The sequence below is a fragment of the Limulus polyphemus genome, unplaced genomic scaffold, assembly GCF_000517525.1.
Source record: "Limulus polyphemus unplaced genomic scaffold, Limulus_polyphemus-2.1.2 Scaffold474, whole genome shotgun sequence".
Lineage (NCBI taxonomy): Eukaryota > Metazoa > Arthropoda > Merostomata > Xiphosura > Limulidae > Limulus > Limulus polyphemus.
The window spans coordinates 391,018-407,912 of record NW_013666084.1 but is presented as its reverse complement, the minus strand read 5'-3'; the positions used below and the strand labels follow the sequence as shown (position 1 = coordinate 407,912).

Here is a 16,895-nt window from a genome sequence, read left to right as displayed (position 1 = left end):
AGTGTTACACACAGTATTATTATAGCAGTTTGAAGTAATGGAGTACATTTAGTTTAGATCTTCATAACCCATAGATAAAAAAAAATTAAGAGTTTGAGAAATTGCTTAAGTTTTATATTTCAATCATATTGTTACGTCTCCGTTTGTTAATTAACTTTCCGTAACTTCGTTTCCGACGAAACTTTAGCGACACAAGTCCTTACTTAATAAAACTGGTTTATTCTTTCCGAATACCAACTTTACGATACACTTATTTTCAACAATCGCGCTAAAACAAATGCTATATCAACGAACGTCAATAAAACTTCTGACTGCAGTTCAATTACTCACTATCTTCACACACACATTACCTTATTCTCCCGTCACGTTGTCACCCTCTTTTATATACCAGACTACCCTATATCTAGTAAATACTAGAGCATTTGCCAAGGTTCTAGAAAAGTGGCGTCACACTAGTCATGTGACTTGCTGACGCAACAATATATTAGTCAAATTCTCATTTGTAATTGGGTTAAAAGTGATGATTCATGAAGTTTTAAAGAAATTAGAAACAATACTTATTGTTGTGGATTCAGGGACTGCTCACTTGAAGATAGGCTGGGATTTGCCATGGAATGAGTTGTATACTTCAATTAATAGTGCATGATACTTAGTACACAAAAACAACAAAAGTTGCAACTACACAGCACTATCAGGAATATTTAGACTCTTTTAAGATGCTCTTACATGAAACAATCCAAAGAAAAACTAAAACAACCATATACATGGATACACATATAAATGTTTTAGATATTTCTCGTAAACCAATTAATAAAAAAACCTGGTTTTATCATACTGTATTCTCCAGTGAAACTGAATGTAACAAGTAAGTATCAAGATCAAAATAACAGGACATTCTCAGGAAAAGTCTGAAAAAGTCATACTTGACCAAAAAGAAAGAGAGATTGGGCACAGTTGTTTCAGTTTAAAACAAATAATACACTTTACTCATCAAACAAATAAAAGGCCTGCAATATTTGCTTATTTTCTTGTAACTTCTCTGTATATGCAGCAGTTTCATACAGTGCTATGAAGTTTCACTGAACAGCCAAAGTGAAAGTTTTTGTGTGTGAAACACTACCTTTGTTTTGAAATGTTCAAGTTCAAACTTTGCCAATACTTTTCAAAAGGTGGTTTCACCCATGTAAAGTAATTTTTCCAGTGTATATGTATGCAAAGCATTATAACATATTAATGAATGACTTATTTACTGTAATGGCCATTTACAGAAGCATACATATCTGCACTAGCCTTAATGATGTGTAACAGACATGATAGTATACTAGCACCATATAAAGTTGGGTAAAACCTGAATGGAAATTTCCCTGGACAAAGATATATACTCTTCTTTTCATGTTATGAATGGAATATAGCTATAATATGTGTATATTACACTATGATCAACTAAATATCAAAAGGAGATATGATGCTTAAATATGTTTCTTGATGTTAATTAATAAATGAACTTCCTCAAATAAGCTGTTTGATGCATTGAAACCAAATTTCTCACACTTACCATTAACTGAGCAGTCAACTTCTCTAGTCCTGGAGACTGTCTGCTTTGAGTGATAAGTTCCTCTCTTAACTTTAATACTTCCTGTCTTAGAGCTTCTTGGATGTGAAACTGATCAGAGCTTGAAGTTTCCTTTTCTTGCTTTAACAGAGTCAATTGATTCATATGGGCTTGATGGACCATATCTAATTGTTCGTTCAGTTGGTACACCTCTTTTTGTAGATGTTCTTTTTTAACTGAATATTCATTCCTTTCTTCTTCTAATAGTTTATACATAGTCTTAAGTTCATTTTGTAGTTCAAGCTGTAAGTGTTTGAAAGGCAATTTTCACATTAGTGCTTAAATATTTTATCAAGGTCAATAATGATATTTAAAAATATAGTAATATTATAAAACAATAAAATGATGTTTGCTGCTGAATGAAACAAACACACTCATCTTAGTTTATAAATGTATACACACACACATGTACATGCATGTGTGTGTGTGTATATATATATATATATATCTGTGAACATTAAAAAATGTAATTTAAAAACTGTTTAAAGATTACAAGATTTTATATTAACAGTCAGTTTTTTTTAGAACATTCAAGTTAAGGCTTTTCTCAGAAAGATGTATAATATTCTATGTACATTTCATTTTAATTTCCTACTAGTCAAGTCTAGAAAATCTAATCTCAGTGCTCAATGATATTTTATACTATTAGTACGTGTGATTTTCATTATTTAGAAATGGTATACTTTGAACTGCATTAAAAACTAGTATGTATATACTTTTTATCCTGCTGTAAGCAACATAAAATACAGTTTAATACGAGTCTCTTATCCAATACCTGACAAATAATCTTCACCATTCCATTATTAGAAAATGAAAATGCATTTTGAGTAAGTTGCAAAAACCCTCAAGAATTCACAGAATTTAAAATCAACTGTCAGTATATAACCCAACGGTCCAAAACTTAAATGCATAATTGTTTATGGGCATACCAATTCAAATGCCACACATTTGTCTTGAGAATATGACCAGTTAAAAAATAGATATGGGTGTGAACAATTGACACTTATTGCTAACCATTTTTTTCCTTCATGAAAATAGCCTGCTCTTGCAGTATTCTCAGGTAAAACTGACCACAACAAGTGAGTACCAAGGTCAAAATAACAGGACATTCTTAGGAAACATCTGAAGAGTTAGATTTGTTTGTTTGGAATTAAGCACAAAGCTACACAATGGGCCATCTGTGCTCTGCCCACCATGGGTATCAAAACCCAGTTTCTAGCATTGTAAGTCTGCAGATATATCGCTGTGCTACTGGAGAGCCTGAAGAGTTGGAATAAGTTAAACTTGACCCAAAGGAAAAAAATTGGGTACAGTTGTTTCTGTTTCAAACATATAATTCACTTTATTCATCAAATAAAATAGATGCACGATGTCTGCTTATTTCTTGTAGTAGACCAATTTCTCTTTATATGCAGCAACTTGAGGTAGTGCTAGATAATTTCACTGGACAGTAACAGCAAAATATTTTATGTGTGAAGTATTAGCTTTACTTGGAACTGTTCAAGCTCTGCCAGTAATTCCTAGAAGATCACGTCAAGAGATTAGTTTCATTATAATAAAAAAGAGAAAGTAATGTTTCCGATGTGTTTATTTATGCATAGGGCCAATATACCAGATGATATTCCAAAATAATTAATGGCTCATCTTGTATAGTGGCCACTTAGAGAAGCAGATATACCTGCACTAGCTAGCTCTGATCATGAAAGGGATTAGCACCATAAACACTTGGGTACAACCTGTACAGAAATCTAAAATAAAATTAGTTGAATATACCTGTATGTTACTAAGACTTAGAACTAATCTAATTACATCATCCTCTGAACATGAATATATTAATAACACTTTTGTATGTTGTTTTCATGCTGTAAGTCTATATAAATCAGTTTCTCCATCCACAGTGATAGAATAGTTAATAGGTCTATCAATCTATTATTTCCCAATAATCAATTCATTAATTAAGGAAAAGTTTTGAATCTAAAAAAAGGATTTTACAGATTTTCATAGTTTCATTCAGTTTTTTTTTTGTATGAATTTAACTTATATTCTGGTTAATCAAGTTTACAGAATATTTCAATTTTTAAAATTTGTTTCAGGCTGAGTTGCAATAAATGAAACAACTCTTTAAAAATAATTTACACCAAATATAGTAAATTTGTCTTTATCAAAATTTTTAAGAAACAGTATCTATTTTTCTAAGATGTTACTGAATCCTCCAGTGGCTAAAGAGTCAAATCCTCTCCATATGAATTGTTTTAGATCAATGTGAAATAAGAATAATCTTTATATATTTATTAAATGTTTGGAAAAAAGGATATTTAATTAATTACATTGTGCATTACTTAATTTGTTCATAAGACTTCAGTTATTAGTAAAAACACAAATAATGGATAGAACAAACATAAGCCATCATGACAGATTTGAAATGCTGTTTATTATACACCTCTGATTTCAAGCTGTAATAGAAAATTAAGAAATTAGTGTGAGGAAACAAAAACATCTGCAGTTAACTTGCTTTTATAACAATTTAGGCCTATTGGCTTTCAAATATTTTGCCAGTTTTTGGTGCTAAAACCAACACAGTTATATTTTAATGTATTCTGTCATTGAATGGGTTCTTTTGGATTATCTGGTCAAAATAATGTTAAGCCCTATCAATAACGTTTGCTACAGGCTCCATTCACTGGTAGGCCTAGCTTCTTAAACAACATTAATTCCAAAACTAATGTAAGCCTAACTTACTTGCAATAGTTTCTTTAATAATCAATGTCCAACAAACATACTGACTGGCACACTGTTTGACAATGAACTAATTAACTCATAGATTACTCACTCAGTATGGTATTCATATTGTACTCTTATTTTTACATAGTCCAATGAACTGATTAATTCATAGATTACTCATTCAGTATGGTATTCATATTTTACTCTTATTTCTACACAGTTCAAGAAGTTTTTTGATTCTCCTGAGGTCTTGAGTGTCATGAAATTTCTAGATCTTGAATCATCACAATGTCATGACAGATTCCCTTATAACAAACAAACATCAAATTAAAATATCCAAAACAGAACGTATAACACCACCCAATTCCTAGATTGCAAAGGGCTTTGAACAATCACAATACACAAATAAAACAGTCACCAAATTGTCCATTCACCAAGTTTTTTGCTGTTTTATATTTTCTTATGGGTTATGGTGTGCAGATGGAGTAACATCTTATCCCTTATTGTCTCTTACAGTCCTGTCATTGGAGAAGTTCTCCCTACTTAAATGGCTGAGTGAATCCGTTGGTGGCTCTATATTTGGTGATCCTCTAGAAACAGTCTCAACAGGAACACTGGCTCTTCAGCATACTGACTTTCTGTTGGCAAATTCTTTTCTGAAATTATCCAGTTAGTCATTCTCTCACTGATGTAATTCCAAAGATGAGATGATCACAGTGAAGGAATCCTGGTTTGGATCTTCTGATCTGGAGTCTGTGAGCCACATCATATATTCTTTTCAGTAGAGCATGCAGTACTTCTTAACATTAAGACTTTGTCTACTCTTACAGTAGCCATACCATGTCACTTCAATTAAATTCAGTTTTATCAGCATTAACACTATAGTAACATTTCATTTATTATTAGCTGATTTAAGTCTTTCATGGGTAAAGTTATGTATGAAATTATTGATGTTTTAGTCTTTCTGCATACTCTGTGTAAGACTCTGCTGAGTTAAATTTTTTGGATGTGGGTAAAGAAGGTCTAATGTTCTCTCCCAAGCATTAGTGATGATGGTGAGTTGCCTGTAGCTTCATGTACTTCTATTTGATAACTCATAAGTAGTAATGGAAAATCTTTGTCCCATATTTTTCTGATGTTCGATCACATAAATGGCTAACAGAATGGCTGATTCAGCATGAAGTTACATTTACACACCAGATTTTGAAACAAATTCATTGAAAATTTATTTGCTAATGTTTCTGCTTCTTGATTAGGAACAGCATATGGTACTGGCAATTTTGCATTTGGTGAAATAGCCCATTACAAACATAATATATTTATTCTCACTATTACTCTGACAGAGGACCAAGAACACTGACAACAACTCTCTCAAGTGGTGCTCCAACATAATATTGATGAAGCTGCCAATACTGTTTCTTTTGTGGATCTTTTCACTGACAGTGTAGTTCACATGTTCTACACCAATTTTCTACAGATCCCTGACCCCCCAACCCAATAGAAGCATTTTCTTACCCTCTTCCATGTCTTCTTAAAACCTAAGTGTCCAGCTGTTGGACAGTTGTGGAGACAATGGAGTACTTCAGAATATAACTATGAAATTACCAACTGTAGACATTGTTTCTGTCCACTTGCATCTTCCTACTTGTGATATAACAAGCTCTCTTGTAGGCATAATAAATCCCATTGGGCCCAGTACACCTTTGTCTTTGGGATGTACAGAGCTAATGTTTGCCATGAGGGTTTTTATGCACTATTCTTGATCCATAGAATAATAGGTTTCAAACTTGTATTTTGTGCTAGAATTTCTTTCAATTGAGTGTTGGACTACATTAGTACCTCAATAACACTTGTGGATGCCTCATCTTAAAGCATTTTATTTTGGTCATTTTTACTATCTTGTGTTTTTCTCTTTTCATAGGTTTGCATTCTTCATTAACACATGGTCTTTGGGATAATGCATTAGCATTTTGAAAGTCTCAGCATACTTTGCAAGTTGGAATCATCTGACTAATTAATGTATTATGGGTGCATCTCTGGTATCCATCTTATAAGATATTTTACTTGTTTGGTCCTAGTCATTAAGTCTATTGGAGAATGTATCTTTATATTCCATGAGAAAGTCATGTAATCTATGGCACTGATCAGCAGTAACACATCCACTGCTCTAGTCATACAGTTTTTGTAAGTGAAGTGGTAAGCTGTCATTATGTGAGGATTTGATATCAGACTTTCTACATCTTGCCTCAAAGGTGACTGCTTTTGAGGTTCTTTAATGTGGAAGTACTACCTGTACAGATTCATATCTTGCATTGTTTCATTCAGACATGATTCAAATTACATGGTTTCTAATGTTCATGGCCGTAATGGTGACATTTTTATTCTTCAGATACAAAAGAGTTCTTCCTACAGTATTATTTGATATGTTGAACCTGTACCTTCTAAATGGAGACTGTAATTGTATATATTGTAACTTTAATGAACTAAGGTTCCATTTGGAGAACTTTCTTTAAAGATGTACTCCTACATTTATTTAGCCTAATTCTCATATCCTCATCTGTTATGGCATCTATAAATTTGTCACCTGTCAAAGAATCCATAATTTTACATGGAACATCTAGGTAAAATAAAATGGACAAACCTTTTCAAATCTTCAGCTAATTTGGCTAAAGTTTCTTCTTTCCTCTATACACTTCTCTGGAACTTTGCTCTAGATACTTACTTCTGTTGGATAAGGCAGCTATCAATACTTGATATTTGTTAATTTTATTATTAAGGCTCTCAGCTAGAATATTGCTTAATGTCATCAAAGCCTGTCTTATTGATTGGGCAGTAAGATAAATAGTTTACTATTCACTACTCCATAGTGTCACTCTGAAAATGAGTTCAAACTAAGTCTCACTTTCCATCACAGTTCAACTGAGTGATATAGTTGAGTTGGCTAGATAATTCTGAAACTTGATTTGGTAGTGTCATGGTTGGAGTAATCAAGGAAAGTCCTTTTACAGATGGCACAGTGGTAGTGGTAAAAGGTGAAAACCAAATGGTTTCTCCTATTTAATATTTTACAGTAAATAGTATTTTAGGTTAGAATACCTGGGTGGATGCAGATAGAGGTGTAGTTAGTTTGATCTTTGCATTTACAAATTCCTTTTCCAGATGTTTACTCTCTCAATGATGTCATTTACTACCTTACTTAATTTGCTGTTATGATCTTTCTGTACTTCATAAATGCCTTTTCATACTTCATTGGTGTCTTCTGTCGATTTTGTTCTTGTAATCCTTCTGTACACCTTCAATAGTTTCATCAATCTTGTGTTAAATCATATTTATCTTATATTAATTCTTCTTTAGTTATTATGTTTCCTTATTTTAACACCTCTCTTAAATTCCTATCTCTTTTTTCTTGGTCTTTTTTTAATTTTCTATCTTGTTCATCTAATTTTTGGTCTTCTATCTCTTCCTTCTTGATCTTCTTTTGATGCTCTCTTTCTGCTTGTTCTTCTTTCCAAAGTTTCAGTTTCATCATCTACAGCAAAGGTTTGATTTCACTTTCCATCTATATTGTTATCATCTTGAAGATTAGTCAACGTTTTGTTTTATTTTTACCAAAAGTTAACATTTTCCTAAATTGAAAATGTATTTCCAATAGTAATTACCTCCACTGACACTGACAGATATTCCTTGACCTTCGGGTTTTCAACTTTGCCCATCTAACCATTGGACTCACTTGCTCCAGTCTTTTATACCCTACTTAAAATGCCCTTGTCAATATTTGTCTAGTGATATTCTCTGCCTACATCAATGTTCCCTCTATCCTGGTACTGTATATAAGCACCTCACTCAGATAATGTAATTACTTTTTTGAGACTTACATCATCCCAATTACTAACACTAGCTCTTAGTGGGAAGGAAGGGTGGGAAAGTGTCAGTGGAGGTAAGTATTATTGGAAATACATTTTCAATTTAGGAAAATGTTAAATTCCAAAACACACTTACCTCCACTGATACTGACAGCTAGAATCCCACATTGAGAAAGTGGAGGAGCCAGTTAGGGCATTATCCCTATAAAAAGCATTTGCATAGATCATGAGTGTATCAAGATGAGATCGGTATCCGAGTTGGAGAACTGCACCTCATCCAAAACAGGTATGCTTGTCACCCAGAACTTAAGTCCAGAAGAAAGGGTGAAATATACATGAGTGGTCATCACTGTAGGTCAGCCCCAACCAGATAGCTGAGATTTCACTACTTGGGGTTGGAATTAATGGGGCATGGTATCTATATCCTATGTTGATGGCTAGGGCAATTGGATCTCAACATTAGATAAAAAGATTATAGAATGAATCCCAACCTGTAGCAATAGAGTGATGTGTTCCAAACCAGTCGACAACACCGAAGTGGAATGACAGGATCGCATATGCCATACTCAACCAAAGGAATAGAACTCATCCAGTCTGGAATTATGGACATGCATCATCACTCCCCAACTGAGTGGGCAAGAAGCATTCCACTTCCACCTGGAATTATGGGGAGGACATGAAACCATTGTGCTCAATCAAGGACTCAGGATGGGACCACTCTGTATTTGGAATTATGAGGAGATAGTGCACTTCCTTCCATGAACAATAAAATGAACATAAATTGCTCAAAAAGAAGGGCCAGGTATGCCTCAACTGGGTAGAGAAGCATCAAATCCGAATCATTATTATGAGTAGGCTCCCATGTAGGCTGGTGCAGCTCCTACCTACAACTGGGAAAAACATCCAGGGACCTGGGTATGAGGGCCCAAAGTTCGTCCTCTTCTCCAAGAGTGGAGGAATTCACTCTAACACTCTGGAGGAAAACCTCTGTCCACCACCCAGTGACTGGAAAACTGGGTGTTGTAAAGACTCTCTAGCATCACTAGTAGAATCTGGGAGATAATGCACACTGGGGAACCCTGAGGAACAGTGCTCTGGAAACAGTGCAATACGTGAAACAATTTCCCTAATTTTTTAAAAGCAAGCTGACCTTGATTTATTCAACCCGATAATTGGCAGGAATGGGCAGGATCCCCTTTAGCTGGAAAAAAAAAAACCAGCAGAAAGGAAGAAAAAAGAAAAAAACAACTCATCCCTCATTATAATTTAGCAGATATGGTCAACACAGTCACCAGGGGTAGGAAAAATCCTCAGAAGAAGAAACTGCCAGATCATGTAAGTAATGTGACTTGCAGTATATTCCTCACCAGTAAAAATAGGCCAGAACAAGCAATATGGATCAATTTGCGAAGCCACCTCATCAAGGTAATAGGGCATAAATCGTAGGAAACCGAAGGATCCAAATGAATTAAAAGTCAGTTTCTAGCACCACAAAAGGTGCTAGTGCAAGCCACATAACAAATAATCAAGATCTAAGCAGCTGTAAAGGTGAGAAATAGCCCATTAGTGAATTGGTGAAAAGAATTTATCCCCTTCCCTGGCTGCTTGAGTCTTAGAAAGGAAGGATCTATCCAGATAGAGCAGGACATAGGTACAATGGTAAAGAGTCCTGTGCATATGCAGTGCAAACAAGTCCTATGATATCTATATGTCAGTAACAACATAAAATACACTTTAAGAGAAAGGTGATACACAGAACATGATGCTAAAGGCTCAAAGGGATGACAACACAAAGCATGCAATACCACTTTAATATCCCAGTTAGGCAAAAGAAAAGGCCTTTTGGGACAAAGAACACAAAAAGGGTTAAGTAGGCTGGATAGAACAGGGTACTTAAAAATCTTCCTATGTTTCTAACACTGAAAAGTGGTCGACAAGACTGCCTTATATAAGGTGACAGTAGACGAAGCACGATCTTTTTCAAAAAGCCAGGTAAAACAAAAGGGATATGGTGGAAACAGTTTGATGAAGTGGGTTTAATTTCCTGTTGTGACACCACTGGCGATAAGTGTACCATTTATATTGATAAACAGCCATTGTGGGTCTACAGAGGGATTGAGCCAAATAGAAAGCAACTTTAGAAGTTAAACCCCAATGTAATGCAAAGGACCACATAACATTCAAGCATGAAGTTTAAACTTCAGAATGTACGGGTGTAGAATGTCAGATTGAGGTTGCTGCAACAGACGTGGCCAAAGAGGTAGACCCTCATTGAAGATACTGAATAAGAGGAAACCATGGTTATGCTGACCAATATGGGGCAGCCAACAACATCTGACAAGGAGTGGATCAAACCATAGCTAGATCTCTGAACAACAGATGAATTGGGGGGGGGGGGGAGACATATAGGTGCAAACCTGTCCAGTCCCAACTGAATACATCTATTACCAAAGCCCAAGGATGAGGTACTGAGGACCCAAAAGCTTGTAATTGAGAGTTCCAATGACTGGCAAACATGTCGATCATTTGAGATCTGAACCATGAGCAAATCCACCAGAAGACCTCATGATGTAGCGTCCATTTGGATCGGGATATTGTGGGTGGGCCAAGACAGATGATCTGCAACTAAATTCCTCACCCCCAGAACTTGGCAAGCTAGGAGGCTGAATAGATGGAAATGTGCCAAGTAGAGAACATCCAAAGTCTGAAAACAAAGGTTCTGAGAACATGTGCTCCCTTGAAGAGAAATGTAAGACACCACCATCAAATTGTCGAAATGAATCATGACTATTTCCCTTTCAAGAGAGGCAGACCATGAACCAATGCCCATTGAACAGTAAAGAGCTCTAAAATGTTGATGTGGAGGGAAGATCTGTTGTCTCTCCATAGACCCTGGAATTCCTGACCACTGATATATGCCTCTCATCTCTTAAGTGAGGCATCTGTGAAAAGATGAATTTCAGGACTAGGGGCAGGAGAGAACCACCACTCGAGATATATTATGTTGCTCCTGAGTAAGGATATTGGATGATCCATTGGATCAGAGGTCATGTTCCATAGGCTGTGCAATGACCACTGAAAGGACTGCATGTGTGCCCATACCAAAGGCACGAGAGATTTGAGGGATGTCCACATCCCCAAGAGAGAGAGAGCCATCCATGCAGTAGGAGAAGGAGATGTAAGAGTCTAACTGTTTCATCCTTAGCCTGGAGACGAATGGGAATTGGCTGAGCCAGACTAAAATACATGTTGAAAAAGACCCCCAAATGGACAATGTATTGAGTCGGCAATAGAATGGATATCTTTGTTCTAATATGAAACCCAGCATTGGGTGTGCTGTTCTGCCATTTGACAAGATGGTGCTAGAAGTAACTATCATCCACTTGTATCACTATGCAGAAGACATATGGTGCAGATGCTAGGCCAAAGTGCCGAGCTCTGAACTGCAGAACATGACCCTTTTACACAAAACGTAGAAATCAGTGGGATGACTTAGCTGCAGGAAAGTGAAGGTATGCATCGGCAACATCAAACTTGGTCATCCAGAGAGGTGTTGAAAAATGTCATTGTAGGCTGAGAAAGGACTCCATGATAACCAAGGAAGGTCCAAGAATTGGTTGAGACCAGAAAGATCGATGATTGGACACCAATTTCCCATCTTTTGGGCCACAACAAGGAGACAGGATTAAAATCCCAAAAGAATGGGATCAACTCTCTCTAACACCTCCTTGATCAACAAGTCCCTTACAGCTCTAAAACAAAGAGCCACACTCTGCAGATCTGTTGGAGGCAGAAACGCCACAGGTCAGGAGGATAAAGGAGATGGAGATGTGAACTGAATGACCAACCCCAATGCCAGAACCTGGAAGACCCATGGAACTGTGGTGAAGAAAATGATGTAACTGCACACGCACATACCCTACCAGCATAGGACAGTCACCGATGTTGTTGGTGCCAGTCCGCCCGAGAGGAGAAGTCACGAAGATAAAAATGGAATCTATTGTGAGTACCAAGAGATCGAAAAACTGAAGGCGTGACATCAATCCTCAATTTCAACACCTCTGGAACACCTGCAAACAACAATGGATGGAGAAAAGGAGTCTCCTGTAACTCAGAAAGTGTGGCAGCAGGTAGACGAACTCCCTCCAACAAGACATCTCTGCCCAATAAGTTCCAACAACACACAAGCCAGGAAACCAGAGAGAGAGCAGAAGCTGATAATCCAATCATTGTGAAAGTCACCAAAGGAGCCATTTCATCCACAAATTGATGTGGGGAATGCTGAGAGGCTTCAGACAAAAGTTGGAGAAAAGATAAATATCTCACAACAGTAGTGAGGGTCAGACGAATGAAAGAAAATTGTGATCTGTTCAAACTGATCACAGTCTCCAGTCTGGAACCCCACATGTCCAAAAGGAGATCCAGCCTTTATGAATCTAAATATATGTGATAAGCCAAAGCATACTGTTCCAACAAATGTGGGGGACAAGACATAGGTATCCCCTCATGTAACTGAGGGGTAAACCTCCCAGCATGAACAGCAGTATCAAGTGAAAGAGGAGACACTAAGTAGTCCCCCCAACCTTTCTGCTATCAAGGAAGGTGTAGACTCAAAGGCAACCTGGCAAAGCCCCAAAACCTTACAAACCCGAGTAACTAATTGAAGAAAAGGAAAAGGAGGTGGTCGATCCAAATTGGCCTTATGAGAAGCCAACCTAGTAAAGTAAGGCGCTTGAAAAACCAAATCCAAATTCCCACTAGAATTTCCTGGATCATCAAGAAAAGCAGCCTCAGGACCTACGGGAGAGACACCCCAGGGCCGATTATTATATTTCTCCATCTTACAAAGAATCAAATTATGAACATCCTCATCTGTTGAGAGACACTAGATAACAGAGGTGGAATCAGGGAGGTCTGAGTAGCTTCTGCACTGGCAACAGTAACATGGGAATTCATGCCCAAAAACAGTGTTTCAATTTTTTTTTTTTTATGAAATTATAATTATACGAAAATCCATGAGGTGATGCCAAAATTGCAATCAATTACATAACCAAGCACAGCACTGCATTTGAGAAAAACATGACCAAATGCTTTGTTAAGAAAAAGTGATTACATTATCTGAGTGAGGTGTTTATATACAGTACTGGGACAGAGGGTGCACTGATGTAGGTGGAGAATATCATGACACAAATATTGCCAAGGGCATTTAAGTGGGGTATAAAAAAACTGGAGGAAGCAAGACCAATGCTTAGATGGGCAAAATTGAAAACCTGAAGGTCGAGGAGTAGATGTCAGTGTCAGCAGGGAAAATGTGTTTTGTGAATAATCCTACATTCGACATAGTGTTGTAATGTGTCCTACTACTAGATAGGTTTTTTTTAGATTATTTGGCAAAATCCAGTATATGTAACAATAACAAATTAATTTATTTCTTCAATAATGTTTGCTTCAGGCTACATTCACTGGTAAGCTTAACTTCACATACAGCATTTGAGCAGAAATTCTGAAACTCGTATAAGCCAAACTTACTTGCAAGAATTTCCTCACAAATCAATGGATAACAAATACAGACTGATTGACTTACTTTCTAACTGACACTGAATTGAATAACTAATTGATTACTCATTTAGTCTGATATTTATATATAGTACTCTTATTTCAACATAATACAAGAAGCTTCTTGATTCCAAGGTAGCTTTAACTTACATGAAAGTTCTAGATCTTGCATCATCATGATAACATAACAGATTACTTCTAGCAAAATGAAATATTAAAACACAGTTTACAAAAATGTATATATATATATATATATATGTAACTTATGTAAACCATCTCTCACAATCATGTACAGATTTTTAAACAAAAGCTCTGTAATGAGATGAAATTCCTAAATTCTTGTATTATCAGATTATCAATATCATGATAGATCATACAGAAATATAGTGAAAAACTACAGCAAAGACAAATTTTACCTGGGAGTTTTTTATACTTTCTACTTCTTCGAGAAGAGTGTTGATATGAATTTGAAGTTGGGAATTCTCTTTCTTCATGTCTGCAAGGTCACCATCCTTTTGAATTATCTGGGTACTAAGCTGAAATATTTGATGTTGACATGTTTCATAACTTCTCTGAAGGTCTTTTAATTCCATTTCTTTTTTAGCCATTGCTCTGTCCTTACTTAGTAGATCACTTTCTTTAACCTCCAAAATCCCTTGTAACTCTATGATCTCATAATGCAAAAGACTTAATAAACATTTATATTAGCACTTTGTGAGCATTATAAAAATAATGTTGAATACGTTAAACAAAATACATATTTTCGTTAACATATATATATATATATATATATAATAAATGTTTAGTTAATCTTTTCCAAAATTATGTTTTAAAATTACTGATTCTATACTGCACATTCATTTATACAAGAATATAACAAGTTGGTTATTTATATAATGTATTACTGTACACACACACACCTATATATAAAACTTTACATACAATTTTCCAAAGATATTAAGCTGGTATGGAAAGGATTGTTTACATGGATAGTAAAGAGTTTGAATATATTTTTGGTAGTGTAGCTTAGTGTCCCAAGTTTTTGCCCTATATAGTGTAAAAATATACAGTTTTCTTAATTTTTCAAAAAACTTAAACAGATTTATATATATATATATATATATATATACATACAGGTATATGTAATTCATACCTTCTGTTTTATGTTTTTTAACTTTTGAGTATGAGACAAGTTACTATAGTCTGTTTGAGTAAATGCAGTAATTTTCTTATGACTTATAGAAATGGAACCTGTGGTGGATACTTGAACTTCCTGAAAATAACAACAAATAAAACAGCCATAACTGTAGTTACGTTATCTGTTAAAAACTTAACACATTACCTAAAATGAAAACGGAAAAAATGCACATTTCAATACAAAATAGGGAGTGTTGAAAATAATAGGCAGTTATAAAGTTGTATAAAGTATCCTCAGTTACATTTACAATTAAGATTTAATTAATCAGAGTAAGTGGTTGTTTATAAATCTCAACTCAGTGAGATTTGATTTTCATTAGCACTTAATAATAAGAACTTTATGAGAATACAATTAAGGCTACTGCAATAAACCAGTCATGTGAGATCTTGAAATATGTAGTATATTCAGGTAAAACTGCATTTATATTAAAGCAATGGGATAGGGCAGCTTAATAATAGGGCATTCTACAAGATATTTATATTATGAAGTAGTACAGAATCTCTGAGTAACTGACTTCATGAAAGAAAGAGACTGGGTTCAATTTTACCTACAAATAAGCTACCTTTATTAATTCACTAACACAAATAGTGTGTGTGTGTATACTTACCCTATGGACAAAGGACAGTCTCTTCTTCAGGAATGAGTATGTTCAATTTATGAGGCCTAAAGTATCTACCAGGCTGTTTAAACTCAATATTTCTTACTTTACATGTAACATCAGGTTTACCCAGATGCCCTAGTGCAACCCATGTAACTGGTCATTCTCATTCAAGCATAGGGGAGGCTGTAACCTTGAGGTCTTCATGAACTACCATTGAAGTACACTGATGTCTACATATTTGCACAACATCCAGAATTACAGTCATTATGCCACAGGCAGAATGGATGTGACCTCAATAGAATAAGGAACAAAGACAACTAGAACAGCATCATTTTACCAACTTTGTTGACTCTGTGTTATGTGAAACCTGCATATATATATATATATACACACACACACACATAGAATAAATTATACATTCAGAAAATAACTGTGTCAAAACAGGAAGGTAGAAATGCATGAAGAGCTAGAAGGGATCTGACTGAGGTGTTTAAGGAAATTTATAATGGTAGAAGTTGTCTTTAACTAACACAGCTTTATTTTTCTAACAGGGTGGCTGGCTTTTGGAAGAAGTTACCTTCAGGTGTGGTACATGGAGTTATGTAAGGAAGTTTGAGTGTTTTGTTCTTAATTTAGGATTTAGTATAGTGGATAGGATGGCCTCACTGGACCAGCAGGCTCCTTGTTGTTTTTAAATTACATATATATATTTGTATACACCATATTTTCCTCTCTCTCCTACTTCAGGCTTGTCCTCAAGCTAACAATTAATTTTAACTTTCAAACCAATAAAATTCAAAGTTGTACACTGGTTAAGGAGTGTTAACTTTTTCTCACTCCTGTAAACAATTACACACAACACAGACAACAGAGCCCTTAAACAAAGAATGTGATACATTATCCTAATTGAAAAATTCCCAATAAAAAGCATTCAATACCATAATTATATCAAAATTCCTTTGAATATACAAATTTACCAAAATTCAGAACAACAATATATATCCTACAACAAAAAAGAGAGTAGACACTTCATAAACTTTTTACAAAGAAATGCAATAAAGAAAAACATCAATGATTACACAAAATAAACAAACTTTAACATAGTACAAAATACAATCTCAATATACAAATAATTTACATACTATACATTTAATGTATGGTTAAAATAAAAAATACTGTTTGAGAGTGATACATAAAACCTCAAATAATGAAATGCAAAATAACCCTTGAATAATGACTCAGGACACAGCAGGAAGCTATTCTTTAAATGAAATTAAAGTACATAAATTAATATGACTTCTTTTTCTACAATTACAAATTAAGTCATTACATCAAAAAAATAAG

At 35.1% G+C, this 16,895-nt stretch overlaps 1 protein-coding gene across 2 annotated transcripts in view; it reads right to left on the bottom strand.

Annotated features, from left to right (window-relative positions):
* LOC106458493 (pericentrin-like) overlaps nucleotides 1-16,895 on the bottom strand; it is a 153,406-nt gene that overhangs the window by 130,244 nt on the left and 6,267 nt on the right. The window contains exons 4-6 of one of the 2 annotated variants that reach the window (XM_022384726.1): nucleotides 14,906-15,025; nucleotides 14,169-14,423; nucleotides 1,556-1,855 (exon numbers count right to left, since the gene is read on the bottom strand). In XM_022384726.1, coding sequence (XP_022240434.1) covers nucleotides 1,556-1,855; nucleotides 14,169-14,423; nucleotides 14,906-15,025 — 675 coding nt within the window. The remainder of the gene's footprint in view (nucleotides 1-1,555; nucleotides 1,856-14,168; nucleotides 14,424-14,905; nucleotides 15,026-16,895) is intronic. The other variant, XM_022384727.1, reaches the window with a different exon arrangement.